Source organism: Zootoca vivipara, chromosome 17 (genome assembly GCF_963506605.1).
Source record: "Zootoca vivipara chromosome 17, rZooViv1.1, whole genome shotgun sequence".
NCBI lineage: Eukaryota > Metazoa > Chordata > Lepidosauria > Squamata > Lacertidae > Zootoca > Zootoca vivipara.
In genome coordinates this window covers 3,218,837-3,242,896 of record NC_083292.1, presented here as the reverse complement: position 1 = coordinate 3,242,896, position 24,060 = coordinate 3,218,837, and the positions used below count along the sequence as shown (strand labels likewise).

At 47.1% G+C, this 24,060-nt stretch overlaps 1 protein-coding gene across 16 annotated transcripts in view; it reads right to left on the bottom strand.

The window, feature by feature from the left end:
* Positions 1 to 24,060, bottom strand: part of NCOR2 (nuclear receptor corepressor 2) — a 355,605-nt gene that overhangs the window by 5,092 nt on the left and 326,453 nt on the right. For 9 of the 16 annotated variants that reach the window (XM_060269894.1, XM_060269903.1, XM_060269899.1 and 6 more), the window contains 14 exons: positions 20,002 to 20,229; positions 19,249 to 19,497; positions 18,256 to 18,408; positions 17,751 to 17,900; positions 17,435 to 17,597; positions 15,627 to 16,180; positions 13,384 to 13,530; positions 12,731 to 12,879; positions 10,431 to 10,636; positions 9,050 to 9,193; positions 7,846 to 7,991; positions 5,994 to 6,047; positions 3,444 to 3,674; positions 1,305 to 1,481 (listed from right to left, as the gene is read on the bottom strand). In XM_060269894.1, the coding sequence (XP_060125877.1) occupies positions 1,305 to 1,481; positions 3,444 to 3,674; positions 5,994 to 6,047; positions 7,846 to 7,991; positions 9,050 to 9,193; positions 10,431 to 10,636; positions 12,731 to 12,879; positions 13,384 to 13,530; positions 15,627 to 16,180; positions 17,435 to 17,597; positions 17,751 to 17,900; positions 18,256 to 18,408; positions 19,249 to 19,497; positions 20,002 to 20,229 (2,751 nt within the window). The remainder of the gene's footprint in view (positions 1 to 1,304; positions 1,482 to 3,443; positions 3,675 to 5,993; positions 6,048 to 7,845; positions 7,992 to 9,049; positions 9,194 to 10,430; positions 10,637 to 12,730; positions 12,880 to 13,383; positions 13,531 to 15,626; positions 16,181 to 17,434; positions 17,598 to 17,750; positions 17,901 to 18,255; positions 18,409 to 19,248; positions 19,498 to 20,001; positions 20,230 to 24,060) is intronic. The other 7 variants (XM_060269902.1, XM_060269901.1, XM_060269898.1 and 4 more) reach the window with 7 other exon arrangements.

The window sequence follows — 24,060 nt, the reverse complement described above, 5'->3', positions numbered from 1 at the left end:
CTTTTCTTTCTTGCATACTTTCCCAAAAATGTGGCACTGATCCTAGCATTTATTACTCTCCCACCTCTAGAAGGCGCAGAGAGAGAGAGAGAGAGAGAGAGACAGACAGACAGACAGCATCAGGACAGGCTCTTTAGAAGAGTGCTGGATTTTCTTGTTGGGAGCAGAGGTCACCAGGTTTCATTCCCACCCAGGAGATGCTAGACCTTAGCCTGCACTGCATGTGAATGGAGAGGAGAGGAGAGGAGGCAGTATGTGAGTTGTGTCAGGCATGCAAAGTATTGCTATAAGAATTGGTCCTCAATGCTGCAACCATGAGGTGTATATATTGGAGAACATAGCTATGACTGGCTTTTCCCGCCCTATAACTGGGAAGCAGGTGCTGGACAGTTTAACCAGAGATTCCCAAGTGCCAGTAGCATCTAAACTGGGTCAATGAGAAAGCTCTAGAGCAGGCATGTCAAACTTGCGGCCCTCCAGATGTTTTGGCCTACAACTCCCATGATCCCTAGCTAGCAGGACCAGTGGTTGGGGAAGATGGGAATTGTAGTCCAAAACATCTGGAGGGCCGCAAGTTTGACATGCCTGCTCTAGAGAGATGAGGTACCATGAAAAGAGTAAGCTGAACTGAAGGTTGGTTTGAGGAGGAAAACTGCTGCAGCATGGCCAGGCTAAGCCTGTTTGCATTGTACGGCAGATGACTGATGGGCTGGCTAAACCACAGCAGGGTGACCTGTCACCTTCATTATTCATTTTTGTGAACACTTTTGAAGTGTCAGAACAATCAGAAACCAATCACTTTTCAATATCAGCGTCCCTATGTCCTCTAATAGAAGGCAAGTGTGAGTAGATACGGTAAATACGGGGCATGTAAAAACTGAAATCGTCTCACAGATTGAGCAGCGCTATCCGAGATGCTATAGACAATTGCTCTATAGCAATTGTCTGACGAGCTTGTGTCAATTTTTTATGACCAGGTCTTCAAATCCTGTTGATGTCTTCCAGCAAATTGTAACAGAACTCAGACCCTATTTGATAACTTCTGCAATTACTAACTGCAAATAATGAACATACCTTGGTTGGTTTGACGGTCATGGCAAAGCAGCTAAGAAAGTTCTGGCTAAGACAATTAGGGTTTCTTGTAAGAATCCATCAGAGGAATTCACTTGTATTGCTGACTCTGGCTCCCTGAAATTCCTTTCCTCACATCTTTGTACTTGCTAACCCCAACCAAAGTGCTTCCTGACTGTTTCCAGCCACTAGATGCAGCCAACATGGCACAAACAGATTCCTTCTCTTGTTACCTGCGGATGACGGCCTGTCCTCCCAGACGCGGTTGGTGAGAGGTGTCCTTCTGTTACAGTCTCCCTCTGAATGAACAGATGACACAGATGGTGGCCTCTCAGAGGAGGACAGGCCTGGTCCTGGCGACTTGGCCTTGCGGCTGTTGGCTCTGGCAGCAATCTTTGGCTTCCCTCCTCCTGACAAAAGAAGCACCATTCAAACAACCAAATGGTGACCAGGTGTTCTCAAATGACTAGGGAGGGCTTGGTGCCCTAAAAGGGGCTCTTTAATGACAGGAACAGGAAAACAATGCTGAGCAGATAGCAGGGCAGATTTAGAAAGCTGGGAAACACAGGTATTAAATCCTTCCAACTCAAAAAATTGGCCGCGAATTCAGTATGTGGCCGATGGGCAAACTGCTACTAGATTCAGATTCCCATCATGCAAAATGAAAACTCCTCCCCCCTCCCCCAGCGCATCATAGGGTGTGTCCCTTCCTTTTGGTATCTAATAGATAGATGTCAGGCATTCATGGAAAGAGATCCCTCTTTAAGGCTGTGGGCACTTAGCCTTGGTTCCCTTTTGGGGACAGGGAACAACAAGGACAAGATCTCCAAGATCTAATGCACACCTTAGTGCAAGTGTGATTTATCTGCACTGTGCTGCTTTTAATGGGACACATCCTCTGGTGCTCACCCAAACAGGCACCTTGCATGGGGATGTGCTACCAAATGCACGTTCTGTGGAAAGCCAACATGGTGCAAACAGGCAGCACTTGCAACTTGGATGTGCAGCTCCTGGTCCGGCATAGAATACCTCCGGAAAAGGCTGCTTTCACATGCACAAATGGTTTGTTCAGCACAGCAAGGCAAACTATGGCTTGCCACAATCGCAAAGATGTGTGGACTCCCAGAGAGAAACAAAATAAAAAAATTCCTTCCAGTAGCGCCTTAGAGACCAACTAAGTTTGTCATAGGTATGAGCTTTCGTGTGCATGCACACTTCTTCAGATACACTGAAACAGAAGTCACCAGATCCCCACGTATCTGAAGAAGTGTGCATGCACACGAAAGCTCATACCTATGACAAACTTAGTTGGTCTCTAAGGTGCTACTGGAAGGAATTTTTTTATTTTGTTTTGACTACACCAGACCAACACGGCTACCTACCTGTCCCAGAGAGAAGTTTGCAACAGCTTTGTTGCTTGATGGTCCTTCTTACTCTTGCGTTGTGCGAAGTCAAGGTTTTACTTTGCTGCCTGCCTGAATTGGAGCTTGTGATTAAGCCATCTCCTCACTAACCATGAGCTGGAACCAAGGTTTGTTCATGCTTTCAGCTTCTGGTTAGTGAGGAGAGTATTTAACCACAGGCCCCTGGCTCAGATGATATGCTGAAAGGATTGGGAAGGAGCAAAGTGGATGCCAGCTGCTCCCTTGGCACCCACATGTTGTGCAGTCCCAGTAAGCCATAGATTGACTTGCTGTGCTGCGAGATCTCTGTTGCTGTACTAGGTGAGGAACTATGGGTGGTGGGAGGAGGAAACATTTCCTTCTCTGTTTTTCTGAGGGTGGGACATAACAAACAAAAGGCAGGAGCAAACAAACAAACCATGGACACACTTTTCCCAAGTCTGCATTTGTAATTATGTGTATTGACAGCATGATGTTAAGAAAACAGCTGAACATAAACACATAGTTCTCCCTTAGCCATAAAAATGTACTTTGTTCACACCCTTCCTTTGTACCCTCCCTTCACTTATCCTGGCCCTTCCCAGCAATCCTGGAAGAGGAGTTGGGGGGGGTTCCTGCTTTTCCTCCATGACCCCAGCATCTTCAACAACCCCTCAGCCTTTCTGACAATTGCACCCCTCCCCACCAAAAAAAGAGAAAGGAAAGCACCAATGGTCAGTGTTTCAGAGAAAGCAAAATGGCACTTCCAGCCTACCAAATTAAAGTGCTTCTTATCAAACCAGGAATTAATTAATCAGTGTAATTAAAAATGGGAACAGAAAGTAAATGCCCAAAAGCTTAAAGAGAAAGGATCTGGGGTGGGGGTGAGACACGAAACCACTGAGAAGACAAAGAGAAAGGGGTTAACAGCACAAAGAGAGGGTTTAATAACACAGCGAAAAGGGCAACCAAAGGGGGAGGGCTGCAGACCTGGCAAGGAGGAGGGCATGTCGTCCATCCGTCCGTCAGCAGTGGTTACAGGCATAGCAGCGGGCAAGCTTGCACTGGCATTCAGAGGGTTAAAAGCATTGGCACTGAGAGGAGAGCGCTCGTCCCACTGCTCGTCATATTTACCCATTAGGGCCTTCCTAATAATTGCCTCCAACCCCATGTTGGTACTGGAGTTTTCTTGGACCGACTGGCTCCTACAACTGATTAACCCTGGGAGGTGTGGAAGGAGGGGGAAGGAGAAAGGAGGGAGGGGGGAGAAATTGGGTTGGGGGAAACGGGAAACCAAATAAGAAATTGGGTTGGGGGGGAGAGAGGAGGAGGAGGAAAGGCGACAAGGGAGAAGGGAAGAAACAAACAGTCAGCACATTCTTGCAAAGCAACAAACTGTCCGGCTGTCTTCTTGGTTCCCCCAAACCAGCCACCTTCTCGTCTGCCCCTAAGGAGATTTCAGGCACACCAAAAAGGAAGCAGAAACTACTCACAGTTTTTTGTTTCTGGGATACCACACACACACACACACACACACACACACACACACACACAGACTAAAGGACTGAGGGCTGTGTGTGCCAGTTTCACATCCAGTGGGTTGGGTTGTCTTCCAACTAAATTCTATTTAGATTGGACCCATTGAAATTAATGGACCTAAATTAGTCACATCCATTCGTTTCAACAGATTGAATCCAATCCCTTGGGCAGATTGAGACACAGAGCAATCCCAAGGAGGAAGGAATGCTTCCCCGGGTGCCTTCCCAGCAGCATAAGCTGAAGAAACGTTAACATGTCATGTGGGCTCATGCAAATCACCCGGGAGCAGGGCATTTAACTGAGGCCGTGATGGGACAGGCTTTGCTTGCTCTAAGTGGAGGAATTTCAGTTGTGTGACATCACTGCTTCTGGACACGCTTAAACACAGCACTGAGCAGCTGAAAGAGCAGCGTTAACCACGTTCTATCACAGCACAAGTGATGTTCATATGGGAGAAAATGCTCTGAGAGCAAATTGCTACAGATCTGCAAAAGAATTATGTTCTCCCAGGGACAGCATGCAGGCTAAGAACATTTCAGGCTGCATTCCTGAGCATACTTGCTTGGAAATAAGCCTTGCTGAAAGGGGTGGGATGTTGTAACTTCCAGATGCAAAAACACTTTTTTTGCAATTGAGTGTCAGTGAGATGCTGGATGTCCGCAGACAACCATGTTACATAGACCTCCACTCCAGATGTGCAGGCAAGTTCACCTTCCTACTTGGGCAGGTTGGTATGGACAACCAAGAAAGATAATCTCCCTGGGGTGGGGTGGGCATTGACAGGAGTGTCTTCTTTCAAAAAATAATCTTGGTATAAAAGATTTGATCCAAATGAAAGGGGTGGAATATATTTTTCAAGTCAGATTTTTGTCAATTCCCTTTTCTCAAAGGATTCCCGTTGCCAATACCCTTTTAAAAAAATCAGTGCTTGCTTGGTTGCTTTCATTCATTCTCTCTCTCTCTCTCTCTCTCTCTCTCTCTCTCTCTCTCACACACACACACACACGTCTTAATTTTAATGTTTGACATGTTATTATGTTTTATGTGTGCTGGTCAGATTGGCGGGGTATAAATAATAAAATTATTATTATTCCTCTAAATTTATCCTTTCTAACTGAAACACAAACTTTGTCATTAGAAAAAGGAAGGAGGCAGGTGATGCCCAACTTCTACGCCTCACAGGAGAAACTGCTGATACATAATCTGAAAGTGAATTATTGTCATCTTTTCCATCCTTAGTATACATGGGAATCATTGGGCTGTATCCAACTAAGTTATATGGCATGTTCATGAGTTTCAATGGGTCCAAGTGTCAGGAGGGCATATACTGGATACAACCCATTCCTTCTACTGTGTGGCTTGGATTTCCCAAAATTCAAACTCTGCCACCCAATCTGCATTATTCCAGCTCGATTCCACTTTCTGATGGTGGAGGTTGTGAGGACAAAAGGACTTCTATACGGGAGACAAGTGTGTGTGTGTGTGTGTGTGTGTTGGTATTGCGATTGTGAGTCATTAGAAGCCATGCAGTTAAGGTGCGGCAATGCACAAAGACCAGAGGAGGCATTGTGGGTCAGTGGCTTGCTAATCGTTCCCAGGGCAAGAGGAACCAAAATAAATAAAACAAAACTTTCAAGAGAGACTGAGTGATATGGAAGAGAAAGAATGTTCTTTGTAGAAACATAAAACATTAAATCCCGCCTATGATTTGCCTTCCTGGCTTGACTTCCCCATTTCCACATAGGTGCCTTAAAGGGAGTTCTTTGACAACCAGTCTCATACAAAATGGCTCCCTCCACCACTCCTTCCACATGACTCTCTTCTGCTGTCTTGTACAGCTGTTCAGAAACATGGCTGAGTTATCAGGAGCCTGACACTTTGCCCAATGAGACTGCATGGCCACATTTGTAATGCTTAAATTATCTGAAGACATTTGTGATCTGCAGAGTCCTGTGTGGAATGGGAGAGTCAGACACAGGGTGGGGGGAAGCACAGCTGTACCTGTTCCAGTAATGGCCGGCATGTTGAAGATCTCTGTTCCAGGTTGCCCGACATCTGGAGGGGGGGGGGGAGGAGAAGAGACAACCTCAAGCACAAGTCACATTCCCAGGTAGGCTAATTATAGACTCAAACTCCTGTAACTCCCAACCATTCCAACAGGAGGAGTTGCATAAAAGCCCAATACTTTTTATCTTTGAGAGCGAAGATGGAATTGGGTTTGCTGTCCTTGAAAGTACAGAACACCTTGCCTAATAGAAGCCACCTCCCATTTTTCTTCATTTCCCACCTCTATGGGGAAAAACACAAGCGAGAGGCTGCAGGACTTGGCAGCCACTCCTTGAAGAAGCCATGATGATGCAGTTGGGATACTGGCAATATTAAGAGGAACTCTCTTGTCCAACACAATTGTTCTAAGAGTGGCTCAGATAAAATGGAAAGTGACTGCTTGGCATTTTAGGATACATTAAAATACAGATCAATTTGTAGTTAATATGGGAAGCATTTCAAATACAAATTGTCCACTGTCACTGGGACTCCAAGAAGGGTTGAGCTCTTTAGAGGTTTGAAAGCAGCCACCTGGCTGAGTCACATGACTCCTCCCAATGAATCCCGAGAACTGTAGTTTGCCCAGGGTGCTGAGAGATGTTAGGAAACCCCTGTCCCCCTCACAGAGTTGCAATTTCCAGAGTGAATCAATCCCTGTGGAGTTCTGTGAGGGCAATAAGGGTTGCCTAACAACTCTCAGCACCCTTAACAAACTACAGTTCCCAGGATGCTTCGAGGGAAGTCATAACTGTCTAAGATGCTTTAAGTGTATAGTACGGATTCAGGCAGGACTGACAGCACTCATCAGTTTATGACATTTGTAGCAAATGAAACCAGGGCTCCTCTATACTGCTACTTAATGTGGATACTAAGCTTCCTGTGACTCCATTTTGCCGTTCTCCTAATCACTGCCTTCTCACTTTTTCCTCTCCCTCAATTTGGATTTTCTCATGCCAGGGATTCTCCGAAACAAAGAGGGCATGGGAAAATCTGGACTGGGAGAGGGGAAAGTGTGGGAAGGCAGTGATTGGAAGGGTGAGTTATATTAACAACAGGGAATTAATGGGTGCATAAGAAGCTTACTATCCACAATAAACAACAGTATGGATGAGCCCTGAGTTCATAAGGGAGCGCGTGGCGCTGTGGTCTAAACGACAGAACTTCTTGGGCTTGCTGATCAGAAGGTTGGCGGTTTGAATCCGTGCAATGGGGTGATCTCCCATGGCTTTGTCCCAGCTTCTGCCAACCTAGCAGTTTGAAAGCACACTAGTGCTCCTTCGGCCTGAAAGTGAGATGAGTGGCACACTTCATAGTCGCCTTTGACTGGATTTAACCATCCAGGGGTCCTTTACCTATACCTATATTAAGGCCACCCTTTTCTTCCGATCTGTTAACTGTTTTACCTGATTTTATTTTTATATTGTTGCAATCTACTTTGGGACCTTGTTGTTGTTTGTCAATTAATTTATTTGATTATATTTGAATAAACCTGCATATGTAAAGAAGTAATTACTTTTTAATATTTTGATGCATGTGCCATGGCATTCCCTGTTCACTCTCACACTCAAATATCCCTTCTAAAAATGACACTTGCAATCTTCAGCTTTTACACGTACATGCACAAAAATAATTAAAATAAGCTGATCAATTCATCAGGGAAACTCTTTTGGTCAATCAGAATATTTTAGCTGATTAAATCTGATTAACTGACTCAACATTGCAGCCCCAAATGTAACCACCTCTTCATCACTCCTGCCCAGCCCCCACAGATAACAGGAATAAAATCTCAGCTCAGAGAAGTCCTTACTGTACTCTGCCTCGCTCCTGCTGTTTGTGCTCAGTTTCTTGATTATCTCTTGCTTCTTGGACTTCACCATAGCAGAATTGCTCTCTGTCAGTTTGCTGAAGAAGGCTGGTGGTTGCACGTTGTTTCCTGGAGATTTGGAGCCCATCCTGCACAATTGAAAGCCCATCAAACTGATGTTGTTGGAATCCTGATACCATCATGTTCGGCCTAGAGAGCCCTGACCACAAAATGTATCCCAGGATTTCTCTCTAAAATAACAAGTGGCCCAACCTCCTTATCTACTAGCAGTTTCACACTAAAAGTAATACATGTTCCTGGAAGGGGGTGACTGATCTGTTGAATACTGTAATTGTAGGAATGATGTTGTGGAGAATGTGGCAAGATTTTTGAGTGACATCATGAAATTGCATCACCATAGGTCCCAGGAGCCACTTTTGTAACTCACAACGTCTGAACAGTTTTATCCTAAAGTACCTCCAACTATGTTTTGTCACCTGTGCTGAAACTGTGGGTAAAGCAGAAAACTGCTCCCCCCATGCTTTCTAGGCATGGGACAAGCGGAGGTGTGGATGAGCCCTAACACTAACATGTACACACCTACCTAGCTCACTTATACACTGTTCCGCATGCAGAGTGCACAATGCACACAGCTGGTTTAGGTGAGCCCACAGGCTGCCACATTAGCAGGGACATAGCTCAGTGGAAGAGCCCCGGGTTTGCATGGAGAAGCCCCCAGTTCAATCCCCAGCATCTCCAGGTAGGGCTGGGAAAGACTCCTGGTCTGAAACTTCAGACAGCTGCTGCCAGTCAGTGTAGACAATACTGAGCTAGATGGACCCAATGGTCTTACTCCATGTAAGGTAGTTTCCTATGCTTCTCACAACCATGCCTAAGCATGCCACTGATCTAAAGAGATCCCATCTGTTTTCCCTAATAAATGCTGGATGCATTGAATGATTGGTTTCTGAAAGAGTAAAGCAGCTTTAGAAGATTGTTTTAACCAAGCTGGGATGTCCAGCATTCAATGCACAATTGAAAATCCTGATTGCCCAACCACAGAGCTAGTGTTGTTTGGAAGAGAATGACAAAAATCACTGGTTGCCCAGTGGAGAATACAAAATGGGTGGAGTGGGCAGGCGGGATCATCCTCAGAAAACTCCCACTGGACAGCCCAGCTGCTGCACTTTCCTGCTGCCTCCGTTACCTCTGCTCCAGCTGTTCCCCTTCTCGATACAGGATGGGATATGTGGCATTTCGCACGTGATCGGCTTCTCCCACCCCATCTGGTGGAGAGACGGGCTCTATGCAGTTGTTTGGAGCAGCAGGTGTTCTGATCTGTTCGGGAGACCTGAGGAAGCAAGCAGCGTGACTCTGTGAACCACACAGTTCTCCTTTCCTTCTGACACAGAAGAGCTGGTGTAGGTAAAGGGGTGGGGCAGAAAAGTGACAGAATTGCACTGGAAGAAATGGATGATTGCTATGGGGAAGGCTGAGGCAAAACACCACCACCCCACACCTGCAAGGCTTTAATACTCTGGGCTTTCCTCTCCATATCCTATTGTCATTTCCTTACGTTGAAACTGGACACTACTATACAGTATGAGTGTGATTGTGGGGATTGGTGCTCTCAATCAAAGCTTGCAAAATGATTTCTGGGGGAAAGAAAGAATAACGCCAGTTCCAGTTACTGCTAGTCCAAAACAGGCAAGAGCTTCTATTGCATCAGAATATAAACTATAGCTCCAAGTCCTGCAACTGCCAACCTTTTGAACGAGGTGCTCCCTAACTGCTGGCTGGTGCCGCTCCCTGGAGCAACACTCAGAGGGTATTCTCCAGTCTGTGACATCTGTGCACGGAGTTGGTAAGAGGAAGGCGTGCAGATGGCATTCTCAGTTGTTGCTCCACATCTGTGGAACTCCCTTACTGTTGCGATTCAGTACAAGAGGAAGGGCTGCAGCTTTGCATGCAGGTGTCCCAGGTCCAGTCCCCGACACCTCCAGGTAGGGCTGTGAGAGGACTCTGCCTGAAATCTCAGAGAGCTGCTGCCAGTCAAAGTGGGCTGCACAGACTCAGCATTCGCAGGTTCCTGTGCTCCTATGAAACTTGCCTTGGGGAGTGTATGGAAGGCAAGGAGGATGATTCTGGGGCTCAGCTCGAAGGATCCCAAAAAAGTCCCTTCTCTATCATTCACAGACTGGGAGGGGGCCGGCCTTGCTGGATTGCGATTTGCAGAGCAAGAATCCAGCAGACAGGAATTGCATCCGGCTTCCTTTGCTCCTGAGGTAGGAGGAGGTGAGGAGATGCGTGAAGCAGCTTGCCATGTCCCAAGGTCCCCTGTTTCACTGATGATACCTGTGCTCCTTTGGGTTTGGATTCTATATCTGCCTGAGCTTTGTATACAATCTCCCTGATCTTAAACTCCATTTGCTTCAGTGGAACCCTGTGCCTTCCCCTCTCGCCCTAGCAAAGGGACTTTCAAATCTGTAACTTTGGCTGGAACACACCAGAGGTATCAGAATGGGGCGAGACAGAAATCCAAGCAACAGGCAATTAATGGCAAAGAGACAGGGACGAAGCGGGCTCACCTCTTGCTTTCTTCACTTTCGGGGGAGATTCTTGAAGCTGTAATGTGCTCCATTTGCTGCTGCTGCTGCTGCTGCTGCTGCATGTAAGCCTCACTAGGAGTTCGCCGAAGATCCAGCACAGACCCTGGGAAAGGGTACATAGGGGTCTGGATGTGGGAGTTAAGCTGCTGGGGATGATGGCGCGTATAGTCTTGGGTGATAACCTCCTGCAAGAAGAGAACACAGCTTTGCTTTTGTCTTCAGGTCATTCCTTGTGCGGTCCAAGCAGCCTGCTATGAGAGAGGCTTAGGATGCAGGTGGCATGCGAGTGCTCCCACTCCAAGGCGCTGTGTGAGCACCAATTGTGTGGGTGGTGTGCTGCAATCTGGCCCATGCAGATGCTGGAAGGGCATCTCTGCACTTTCCCCTCTCTTTTCTGGGGGTGGGAACTCATAGGGCTGCTGCAGAACAAAGAAAGACCTACCACAACAGTCTGACCCCTGCCAGGGTTGCAGTGCCAGAAGAGATTCCTCACCAAAAATGTAGTAGGGAAAACCAGATCCCTTATTTAGGGAAGAATGGATCACTCTTGGGCAGTCCTTTCCAAACTTGCACTTTCCTCAGTGAAACCCTGTGTGCCTACTGTGGAACAATGTCTGGACTTTGGGGTGTGCTCCACAGTAGGGTTTATCAACTTGAGGCCTAGGGGCCAAATGCGGCCCTCCAACCCTCTATCTGGCCCTTGGGACTTTCCCCAGATCACACACACCCAGGCCACACCCCTCATTTGTCTGGCTGGGATGCATCATGGGAGGCTGCCCAGAAGGGAATGAGGATGTTGGGCTGAAAAAGATTCCTACCCCTGGTTCTAAGGTTGAATGCTCTTATGCCCACTTGGGCCTCGCCACTGCCCCGTGTGGACTGAGGGAACAGCAGAACAGAGCTAGTTCCCTGCTTGCAGCTGTGCGTGGCAGGCAAAGATCAGCTGCAATGGTGGGCAAGGCTGGCTATCAAGGAAACTTGCCTGTCATTCCAGATATGCTCACCGAGGAACCCCTGAGCAGCTTCTAGAGAGCTCCAGGGCTCAGCAAAACACGGAGGAAATTCTCAATTCACAAGCAAATACATTGGCAGCACCCACTCTTTGGAACTCCCTGCCTAAGATGACATGAAGCAGGCACCTTCGTTTTGGAGCCTGCTAAACATCAGGAAAAGCTTTCTGCCAGTAAGAGCCGATCAACAGTGAAACAATCTCCCTCGGGAGGTGGTGGACTCTCCTTCCTTGGAGATTTTTAAGCAGAGGTTGATGACCATCTGCCACGGATGCTTTAGCTGAGAGTCCTGCATTGCAGGGGGTTGTCCTGGATGACCCTGAAGCTCCTTCCAACTCTATGATTCTAAACTTCACTGTTTAGCCAAGTCTACCCAGGTGCTTGTGGGACCCAGGTGGCGCTGTGGTTAAACCACTGAGCCTAGGGCTTGCTGATCAGAAAGTCGGCAGTTCGAACCCTGTGACGGGGTGAGCTCCCGTTGCTTGGTCCCAGCTCCTGCCAACCTAGCAGTTCGAAAGCACTTCAAAATGCAAGTAGATAAATAGGAACCGCTACAGCGGGAAGGTAAACGGTGTTTCCATGTGCTGCTCTGGTTTGCCAGAAGTGGCTTTGTCATGCTGGCCACATGACCTGGAAGCTATACGCCGGCTCCCTTGGCCAATAATGCGAGATGAGCGCGCAACCCCAGAGTCGGTCACGACTGGACCTAATGGTCAGGGGTCCCTTTACCTTTACCTTACCCAGATGCTTAGAAAGTTGAGGTAACTTTAATCTTTAATATTATAACTTTTGTATGTTTTAAAGCAGGGTTGTAATTTTTCTTGATTTTACTGTTTTGTCATTTTGTAAACTGCTTTGAGGTTTTTCACAATCAAGTGGTGTATAAATTTTATGAAGTTTTTGGCAGGCGAGTCGGCTATTTTATGTTGTTAGCTGGTCCTACATAATGCTTTACAACTGCAGGGCAGTTTATACTCTGAATGAAAATGTTTTATCTGCACGAGTCAGCCATGCCGCAACCTCCTAGTCATTTATTCTGAGCTTAAAAGCAGAGGCAAAGTCTGCTCCATGGATGAGTCTTGGAAGGGGCTGCATGGATAATTCCTTCCAATAGAAAATGACTGTGTTTACAGGAGCTCTGCTTAAACCTAGCCTGGGATTGAGAGGCATTGTGGGCTATGGACTCTTTCCAAACAAGTACGGCTTTAGCCCTCCCCCTCCAAGCCTGTGTAGCATCCGTTGGGAGGCTAAGTGACTAATGCTAATTACATTGATATGCTGAGCCAACGTGACGACCCGCTGGTGGCCTTTGGCGCTCTGCGACCCTTGGAATGGCTGGCTTGGAGACTGCCGATCTTCAGGGAGCTGGTGGAGCTGCTGTATTTGTGAGATTTCTGCTGCGGAAGGTTTAAGAGAACCTATGAGGAAAGACAAAAATGGGCAGAGCAGCCCAGGAGGAGTTAAGACACCTGAAATACATCTTGGTCAGATGCTTGCTGCTTCTTTTAAAATTCACAAAGTCCACCCATTTCCAGAGCTCTCACCTTTCCTTTAAGTCAAGAAAAATAATCCCTTACGTATAAAGCAAGCAAAGGCAGACAGGCAAAAACCGAATGTCAAGCGTCAGTGACGATATGTCAAACATTTTAGAGGCGACAATTTGATTTGAAGATTGCAAGCAGCAGTAAAATCAATGCTATGTGCTGACTAGCAGAGATAGTCAACATGGTGCCCTTCAAATGGTGTGGACTCCAAATCTCATCAGCCTGTCCGCTGGTCAGGAGTGCTGAGAATTGTAGTCCAGAGCACCTGGAGAGTGTTAGGTTGGGCTGTTCCTGCTATTGGTGGTGCTTTGGGGCAAAGAGGTGTTGCAAGCAATCTTTACTAGGTGTATGGTGGCCCTTTCCAGGAAGTCCCCTCACCTGGCTGCTTCAGCCGCGGCTCATGCTCCGCCCCGCGCCCTTTCTCAGCATCCTGGGATGGCTTTGCCCCTTTCTCATGGAGCGTGCTGGGTGAGCTCACAGGACTTATTGCTTCGATGCCATCAGGGCTGTAGCTTCCATGGAAACCTGGAGGGCATGAAAAAGAGCAAAGGGTCTTTTAAAACGGCAACAACACCCTTTCGTTCTAAGCACTAATGCAGCAGTTGTAAAAGATTTGCACTGTATTTAACAGAGGGATGGACAAAAGAAACCCTTAAAAGACTTTCCTGACAGCCATAAAAACCTATAACAGGTTTCCATCCTTACTCGGCACCTGGTGGTTCAAAAGCAATTTGTCTCTGTGTTCTAAACTTGGTGGCACTTACTGGTGGGGAAGGAAGGAGAGGAAAGGGGCACAGGGGGCAAATGCACCTGCTTCTTTCCTGAACAGAAAGAAAGCCAGAGGCTGACACACCAGGAAGCAAAACTAAGTAGAGAAGCTGTAGGTATAACATGTGGCTGCTCTCAAAGCAAAATGCAACTTAAAGAGAGATAATAATCAAACCTCACAGAGTCTAGAGTTAGAAGAAGGGAGCCTGGGGGTCACCAAATCCAACCCCCTGCAACACAAGTGAATTTTCTGCCACCATCTGCATCCTTACATCTCAAAGTGCTTTACTCCCTAGGTCTTCCTACTTACAGCTTTGGCTTTCCATCAGCTTTAGTTGGCGTGCCAAGTTGTGCCCATATTTAAAGAAACTGGACCTGGCTGCTGCCATTCATGCCCTAAGCTACATCCAAGCCGGATTATTACAGACGTTTCTACTTGGAGCTGCAATTGAGAAGTGCCTGGGAGCTTCAGCTGGTTCATAGCACAGCAGCCAGAGTGATGTCTGGCACGAGCTGTTATGATCATATTACCCCAGTGGTACTTTCAGCTCAAAAGTTTGCCAAATCGCTTCTAGGCTCAATTCAGAAGGAACCTCCATAGTACTATGCAGCGGCTTAGCTTTCTGAACTTTCAGAAGATGTCATTTCATTGGCAGAGATATACAGAACTAGGGTGTAGTCTGATGTGAACGTGCTTCAGAGCTTGGAAACTTTGGAGATTGTAACTGCCATTAAAGAAAGTCCTAGATGCATGTATTGTGTGTTGGCATGTCTGTCTTGAGAGACAACAGAGTGCGCCTTCAGAGTTGAAGTCAAACTGCTGTGTTAGCAGGCCCAAAGTGTTCTCCCTGGGGCACAAGCATGTGTGGGCAGTATGCATGGAGGACCTGGGCTGCCCAGGTGACAAAACCCCACTCTAAGCCTCACTGATGTGGTCCAAAGGAAAGCGGAGGTATACATTTGGCACCAGCTTGGCTGCAGGTGTTGCCGGAAAAAAGCACACAAAGTGCCAGCCTTAGGGATTCCACTCCAGATTTGTGTAAGGTTAACTCCTTAGCCTTTTCTTCTCCCAGAGATATCCGCCAAGGCAGTGGAGGTTTAGAATCAGTTTTCCTTCTCCTAGGTGGGCTACCTGTTTGGTATAGACTCTGACCTTTCAGAGGCAGGGAGCAGGATGGTTGTCACAGCCCCTGGTGCCCAGCTGAATTATGCTGGCAATAACCTATGACAGGAATGGGGAACCTGTGGCCCCCTCCAGGATGTTGCCCCAGCCAGCATGACCAATGGTAACAGCTGTAGTCCCACGACACCGGGAGGCACACAGGCTCCCCATTCCTGCCCCTCTACTGCCCAATGCCAAACACAAAATATACATGCTATGATCCATATATACCATACAAACACAGCAAATTATTCAATTTATTCAAAAAAATGTACATATTTGGAATTTGGAGCAGAGAATAAATTAAAGCCCCTAAAAAGAAAACTCCATCCCAAAGTATCCATGAACCATATAGTACTGTTGCCCATTACACTCTCACTCATGTTTTCCTTCAGCCACCTCCTTTTGCCCGTCACAATCACAGCCATGTACCAGGAACTGAATGATATGCACAACAGCAGCAGCAACAAACAAAACAAAACCCAAGAATGCATGTAGATGGGCAGGAGGAGAAAATAAATACACGATTAAGAGCCTTCATGAAATAAAACAGGCCGTCAACACAAATGCAAAAATCAAATTTAAAAAATTGATGGGTGAGAAGGGTATTCAGGGAAAAAAAAGGTATTTGTGTGTGTTTTTAAGGCCACAAACTTGGAAGAACCGCTCCGCTCCCCCTCCAATTTCTTACCATCGCTATTGGCGTCGTTACTTAGCGAGCTTCTCTCTCGCTTCCCCTTATCGCAAGAAATTTGACGCATGATAATCACATCTATGAAGCTGGCCGCTGTCATGGTGGTCTTACCGAGTGCTCGGAGCTCCTGTTCCTGTACTGAAAAGGTTTTACTCTTTTCTCTACTGGGCTGATCACTGGCCGAAACTGCGTGCAGCGACTGGTCCAGGGGTGGGTGGTGCTGAGGGTGGCTTTTCCCCTGTCCTCTGCTATACAGGTGGGTTGGACCTGGCCCAGAGGAGGACAAAGGCCTGGGCTCCATGGCTTTAACAGGTGAAGGCGACTGTTCCAAGCCGCCCCCAGCAGGCAGCTTGGAGGAGAACAGGTTGCTGTCTGCTTGAGGGCGCTCCGCTTTGACATCTTGGGCTCTGGAGGCCTCCTTCTGCATGTGGGCAGGATCCATCATAGAGGTATAGCTGTCCAACCCACCTACGGAGCTGCGCAGTGATGATACCGAGGAATATCCCGAGGAGCAAACTGGTGATGTGGTGGTGGCAGAAGAGGAGGTGGATCTGAAGAGCAGAAGGCAAAGTAAGAGACCTGTGGGAAGTTTTTTGGGTGGGGGCAGAGGCGGATTTAGGGCAGTGCGACTGGTTCCCCCGCACAACTGGGCAAGCGCTAACTAGGCTTTGGGAAGGAGATATGAGGGCTCTGGCAGGGTCCTAGAGTCCTCCCACCTCCTTCCCAAAGCCTAGTTAGCACCTTCGCAGCTCTGGGGAGGAGATGGGAGGGCTCCAGGACCCTGCCAGAGCCTCATGTCCTCCATGTATTTATTCACTCTTTTGGAAAGCCAACTAACCAACCAGCAATCAGCACCTCTTTGGACAGCAAGGTACAAAAACTAATTATGTGCTATGGGCTGTATCTAGTGCTAGTCTTACTCAGAGTAGACACATCGACGTTAATTGACATGAATATATCAGGCACATTAGTTTCAGTGAGCCACACTGGCTTTGGGATATAGCCCCATGCAAATAGGTAATTTCCTTTTGTTCCTCTTGAGAGGCCCACCTGTCCCTGACTCTTGAACCTTGAAGCCGTCCAGACGTTGTCAACCAAGTCCTATCAGCTCTGGGCAGTAAGGCCAGTGGTCCAGGATGGTGGGGAGTTATAGTCACAACACCTGGAGCGCCATCGGCTCCCCAGCCCTGTTCTAGTTGGAAGGGAGAGGGAGAAAAGTCTTCCACACTCCCCACACAAATTATTTTTTTAAATGGTGGCATATTGATTATGGAATGCTCAGCCCTTGAGAGGCCTTCGTAACCTCCTCTCTGCTGGCCTTTAGGTGAACGTGGAAGCTTTATTTTTATTTTCTTAGCCAGGCTTTGAGTGTTATTATTCCTGCTGTTCTGAAGTTTCATTCTGACACTGTTTCTGTAGTTTCCCTGTTCTTTTCTACAGTATTTATTCTTGCTTTCAGGTAGGATTTGAATTTTAAATTGTTGTTGTATGCTCCCCTGGGGACCGTTTTAGGCTGAAGGGTGGACTCTGAATGTATGCTACAAACCTCTGCCACATCCTCCACATGCTACCTTAGCCGTGACACTAAAACGTCCTTTCTGCAACATGATCTGCACCCAATGCAATTTCCTCCCTGCAAGGCCCCAATCAGCAATGTGAAATGTAAATCGACCTGTGATCCTTGGATGAAGGGCAGTATAGAAATTTAATAGATAAAATAAAATATATAATAAAAACATGTGCTGAGCAACCTTGCCCACAGCACGTCAGGAATGAAGAAGGCCGTTAACGCATCTCTGACATACCGCAGAACTGAGGGGGCAAGGTTCTCCGAAGGGATCATCTTCATGTTTGTGTTATGCAACACGCTGGGGCGTTGCTGGATGTTCTCCTGGGTGCGGGGTGAGACAGGGGAGTGCTTGTGATTGTGAGAGTGTGCTGACGGCCGACTGCTGCTTTGGTCTGTGCCTGCCACAAAACACAAAGAAGCACTGTGAAAACTCTAGATATGGAAAATCCAAAATGAATACCAGTCGAACAAGAAAGAACTTAACCAAGTCCCTGCCAGGCACCCCACCCACTGCTCCCCCTCCAGAGGTCACTAAAGGAATGTGATCCAACCTGGTCTCCAGATGGGGGCATGCTCAACAGTGGTTGTGGCTGCTAAGACCGACTTCTTGCGTTCCTTCTCACGCTCCCGTTCACGGTCTCGTTCTTGCTCCCGTTCAGAAACTGAAGGTCCTGTCTGCTTGGTCAGGTGTGTGTGGCCTCCTATGAATCATTAAACACACAGTCTGAACATGTTCAGAAAGCAGGTGTTTTGACCTGAATATTAAAGCAGCTATTCTGCACCCCCCCCTGCCCAGCAGCCAAAGAAAACTGCAGCCTGAAACATCTGAGGACACTCAGACATAAAACAACATACCCACTTTAAAGTACTGAAATTTTAGCCCCTTAATTTTGCTTTGTGTCCCTTTCTTGGCATATCCATGTGTTGTTGTTTCTTATTTTCCTCCTCTCCCATGTCCCTTATGTTCTTCTAGGCTGAGAGGACACATGTGGGTGTTAACTTAGGCTCTGAAAGAAGCACCTAATGAATTTTGGCAACGTATCAAGAATCACCTACCTGGGGAGAGTGGAGAGCTGCTATGTCGGCTAGTGAAAGCCTGGGGGGCACTGTGGATGTATGTGATCCGGTCAATGGAGGCGGCAGAAGTGCCCGGGGTGGGGGGCACAAGCACAGGCAAATGTGGCACTTGAGACAGGTCAATTATTCCTGCTAAGAGAATTGCGGGTGGGGGGAGAGACAGTTAGGAGAAGCAATATGCCTTGGACTAGAAGTGCAGTATCAAAAAAGCAGTAACCTCTTGTGGCATTGTAAGACATTATAGCCTGTGCTGTGTCAGCTGTGAAAGGATGCCTTAATCTGGACACTGGATACCACTTTGCAGCTTTCCCGTATGCCCCATGCCTCCTGCACTTTATAGGGAGATCCATCTTCTGAAAGCAGAAAATTCTGTCCATGTCACATGGTATTACATCACCTGAAGGGCAAGGCCTGCTGCCCAAACAGCCTGCAGCTTGCTCAGAATGACAGGCGAAGAAGTGGGCAGACTAAACACAGTGAAGAACCTCTCTCTTGTCAGTTACACTTAATGCAACTTGGCAATGCAGAACAGGGAAAACAACAGGCCTGAGGAAAGTGTTGCTGAAGAGTTCTAGGTAATGCAAAAGCTTCACCACCAGAATTACTGGTGCAGTTAAGAAGCGCCATTGGATCCTCATGATCTGCATGCATCATGTGAAACATAAAAAATGTTGCAGCTGATTGAGACCTTCACCAGGCCCTTATGCCTGTAACTTGCTCCATGTTCACAAACTCCTCGTAGTCTCAACAACACAGAGAGCCCTATGACACCTGGAATCTAACCAGTGAATTGTGAGAGATGCCTTTGCAGGCTTTGTCCAGCAACTGACCAAGTCTGGCCCATGAAAACTTATGCTATAAACAAACATGGTTCTCTCAAAGTGCTGCAAGTATCTCTCTTGCTTTTGTTGCAACAGAAGAACACAGACACCTGCCGGAATTTGCCACACAACCCCAAACATATTTTCGGACCTGCTGCATAATTGAGGGCTAGCGAGGGCTCTCGCGGAGACAGGCCACGTAGCAGGTCTGCCCTCTGGGCCATTGCAGTGGCAGCCGCAGCATTGTGGTGCATCTGCTGGGAGGTGATGTAGTCGTTGATGATGGTCTGCCTGTTCTCCATGGCAGCTGTATCTGGGTAACCGCGGATTAGGTATGGTGGGTAGAGATGGGGGTATGTAGGGCTAGGAGCGAGGTGCCTTGGCAAGTAATAAGCGGCTGCTGGACAGAACAGAGACAAGGGACAATATTAGCGTTTTCACATGCTGTTTTCTTCAGCAGAGTTTGTCTCAATACAAGAGCACTTGGAGGGCACTTGGAGCAATCTCTGCTCTACTGGATCTCTTCTTCAACTCTCTATTTTTGGCTTCTCACTGTAAGTTCACCACTGCCACCCATGTCCAAACTCTTCTCCTCTTTACCCGAACCTTGCCCACCCCCCAGTTCTTGCTGCAACTATCCCAGGGTGTGTGAAACCAGAGATATTCTTCTTTCCTCTGCATGTTGTGTGTGAATGGCCTCAAACATCTCCTAATGTTTTCTGTCCTTTTCCATTATCTGTCAAATTGTTCTAAACCAAACAATGCATCCAGATTCTTAAGAACTAACCCAACCAACTCTGTGCAGAGAGACTAAGCTGTGTAATGCTGGCCTAGATAAGTCAGCACATTCCAGCCGTGGTGATTGTTTCATTGCTGCCATTTTCTGAACCTAAAACATGTTTACCTGCTTCCAGGGGGATTCCTCTGGGAATAGCTGCTGGGTCAAAGGCCAATGGAATGTGTCCCCTGTACAAGTCCACACCACTCACTCCCCGGAGCAGGTGCTCATATGGAGAGATGGGGGGGTGGTGGTCTGCAAGGGTAGCATGAGGAGACTTGGAGCTGGCCATTTCTCTTGGTGTCGGGGTGATCTTTCTGTCCTGGGATACAGGCTTTCCAGCAGCGATGCTCCCTGTCAAAGCAAAAATGGTTTGTTACAAGAGCCCCTGTGGAAACGCCCTCGAGATCTCAAGCCATTCTGAGACAAGCACTTCCCTTTACCCAAGTTAGATTGGACTTTTTTTTTTTACTAGTATGTTTGTAAAAGTTGAAAATGAAAAATGAAATTATATAAAAAAAGAGACAAGCAGAAGAGGTACTGGAAACGGTTATGGATTCCCCCCTCCCCCATAAAAATAAAACTACCAAGACTAGAAAACACACAAAAACAACTATTGATGTCTCCAATATCAGAAGTTGAGATTTGGATCCCTTCCAGTCGGGGATTCAGGTCTCATCCTGGGACTGAAACTGCCTTGGTCGCACTGGTTGATGATCTCCGGCGGGCTAGGGACAAAGGTGAGAGCTGTTTCCAGACACTGCTGGATCTCTCAGCGGCTTTTGACACCATTGACCATAACATCCTTCTGGAACGTCTAGAGGGGTTGGGAGCTGGGGGCACTGTTATACAGTGGTTCCGCTCCTTCCTCCTAGGCCATGTTCAGAAAGTGGTGGTGGGGAATGAGTGTTCAGACCCCTGGGCTCTCACTTGTGGGGTGCCTCAGGGCTCTGTCCTCCCCCCCCCCCGTGCTTTTCAACATCTACATGCAGCCGCTGGGAGAGATCATCAGGGGGTTTGGGCTGGGTGTTCATCAGTATGTGGATGATACCCAGCTCTACCTCTCTTTCAAATCAGAAGCAGTGAAGGTCCTGTGTGAGTGTCTGGAGGCGGTTGGAGGATGGATGGCGGCTAACGGATTGAGATTGAATCCTGACAAGACAGAAGTACTGTTTGTGGGGGACAGGAGGCGGGCAGGTGTGCGGGACTCCCTGGTCCTGAATAGGGTAACTGTTCCCCTGAAGGACCAGGTGCGCAGCCTGGGAGTCATTCTGGACTCACAGCTGTCCATGGAGGCGCAGGTTAATTCTGTGTCCAGGGAGTCATTTTGGACTCACAGCTGTCCATGGAGGTGCAGGTTAATTCTGTGTCCAGGGCAGCTGTCTATCAGCTCCATCTGGTACGCAGGCTGAGCCCGCAGACTGTCTCGCCAGAGTGGTGCATGCTCTAGTTATCTCCCGCTTAGACTACTGCAATGCGCTCTACGTGGGGCTACCTTTGAAGGTGACCCGGAAACTACAACTAATCCAGAATGCGGCAGCTAGACTGGTGACTGGGAGCGGCCGCCGAGACCACATAACACCAGTCTTGAAAGATCTACATTGGCTCCGAGTACGTTTCCAAGCACAGTTCAAAGTGTTGGTGCTGACCTTTAAAGCCCTAAATGGCCTCGGTCCAGTATACCTGAAGGAGCGTCTCCACCCCCATCGTTCTGCCCAGACACTGAGGTCCAGTACCGAGGGCCTTCTGGTGGTTCCCTCGTTGCGAGAAGCCAAGTTGCAGGGAACCAGGCAGAGGGCCTTCTCGGTGGTGGCACCCACCCTGTGGAACGCCCTCCCATCAGATGTCAAAGAGAAAAACAGCTACCAGATCTTTAGAAGACATCTGAAGGCAGCCCTGTTTAGGGAGGCTTTTAATGTTTAATAGATTATTTTATTTCATTTTTCTGTTGGAAGCTGCCCAGAGTGGCTGGTATAAATGTTGTTGTTGTTGTTGTTGTTGTTGTTGTTGTTGTTAAATTATGTACTTTTAAAACTTTCAATAAAGATGTTTTAAAAATTCAAGACAGAAGGCAGTAAAACAGTTTCATTGCATTTAACAATAAATAAAGAGAAACAAGCGCTTCCCCCTGCTACTGACAGGTATGTTATCACAGCACTTGAAACCTATTGTAAATACTATCATTTTGTGCTTTGGATAAAAGAAAACAGCAACACCATCCTTATTCTTTATTTTTTAACTTTTCTCCAGATGGACCACTAGTTCCTGCCTCTGTATAGCAGGATTTAACATTCCTTTACTTAAATCCACAGCACTCCCAAATCAGTTAGAATTCCCACAAACACAAACTCCAAAGTCACCCCTTTCTATTTCTTAACCTGTTAGCTTCTGTTGATGTTAACCTTTCATTCATTCTGTTAAACCTTGGCTTTGCGGCAGTTTGATAACTAAATACAACTAAACTAAACATAACAAGAACCCCGCTGGATGAGTCTGAAGGCCAGCATTCAGTGCTCACAGTGGCCAACCAATGGCCTCTGGGAAGCCCACAAGCCTTCTGCCACTCCTGATCCCCAGTAACTGCTACTCAGAAGAACAGCACCTCGGATTCTGGAGGCAGTACATAACCACTGTGACTTCTAGCCATTGATGGTCTTATCCACCTCTCCCAGCTTTCAGCTGTACTGGATGATCCTGAACTCTAGTATTACAAGAGAAATCCATTTTCTGCACACTATGCAGAATTTTAACAACCCCTCCTTTACTCAGTTTTTCTAAACTAAAAATCTCCAAATACTGTCACTTCCTCAGTTGCTCCTGTACTATTATAATTTTGGTTACCCTTTCCTGCACCTTTTCCAGCTGTACAAAATAAAGTTGCAGCAACCTGAACTGTACACAGTATTCCAAGTGTGGTCACACTACAGGTTTGCAGAAAGGCATTATAATAACTGGAGTTTTATTTTCAGACCCTTTGCTAATGGTCCCAACATAGATTTTGCCTTAGCTACTTCAAACTGTGTAGACAACTTAATTGAGCTCGCCACCTGAAACAAATCTGTTCTCGTCATCAATGCAGTTCACACACATTAGGGCATTGCTTGGATGTGACCAGGCTATCAGATCTCTTTCGAGAATGCTATATATTATTCATCCGATACCCTGATTCAAAGGGTCAATTCACACCCTTTCCCCCAGGTGTAATTTAATGTGCCAGATATGCATTCTAACAGGACAGTCACTAGAGAGCCAGGATTGGCTGTGGCTCCCTCCCAAGTAAACACCTGAGTGAGTCACAAACCCAGGTTGGCTATCAAGAAATGTGCCATTTAAAGGAGCTGCTGTGCCCTAGTGTTTATTTCTCAAAGTATATTGATAACAGGTATCTAAATCAACAGCAATATAATAATAGCACCAGCAGCAGGAACAACAACAACCCCACAACCCTACTGGATCACCTTAAAGGGAAATCCTTCCTTAACAGGAGCATAGCTGTCAAGTTCTCCCTTTTTTAAAGGGAAATTCCCTTATGCTGAGTAGGCTTCCTCACGAGAAAAGGGAAAACTCGACAGCTATGAACAGTCTTGTTGTGTTTCAGTGGAGATGAAGTGCAACACAGATCCATAGAAAAACTGCCTTCTAACAAGATCAAACTAATTGCATGCCTAGCTCTTTGATCAACAGCAGCTCACCAGGGTTTGGGGCAGGCTCTGATCTGTTCATTTTAACTGGAGATACCAGGGACTGAACTGGTGACGTGCAAACCATTTACATCCGCCTTGGGGAAAGGAGACACAGAGAAGCCAAGGGCGGAAGTGGCACAGATCAGTGAGGGCTGGGATTTGGCTTTTGTTCTTTTGGCAGAAAGTGTGGAGCTAGAAGATCTAGCAAGTTTAAAAGGAGCATGGGGAATGATTCTGTAAACATCTAAGGAAAGCGTACACTGAATGTACTCTTGCCTTATATATTCTGTCAGCAGACAATTGGTTAATGTGAAAATGAAAATGAAAGTGTAAATGTGTGTGTGAGAGAGAGAGAGAGGGAGGGAGACATACCCACCCAGCAACCATGGAAAGAATTAAAAACATGCAAGGTGAAATCAAAGCCCAGATGAGGCTGACAGCTTCCCCCTTTTCCTGTCCTGGAGAGCGGGAAACATTTTTGCAACTTGGAGCTGGAATGATG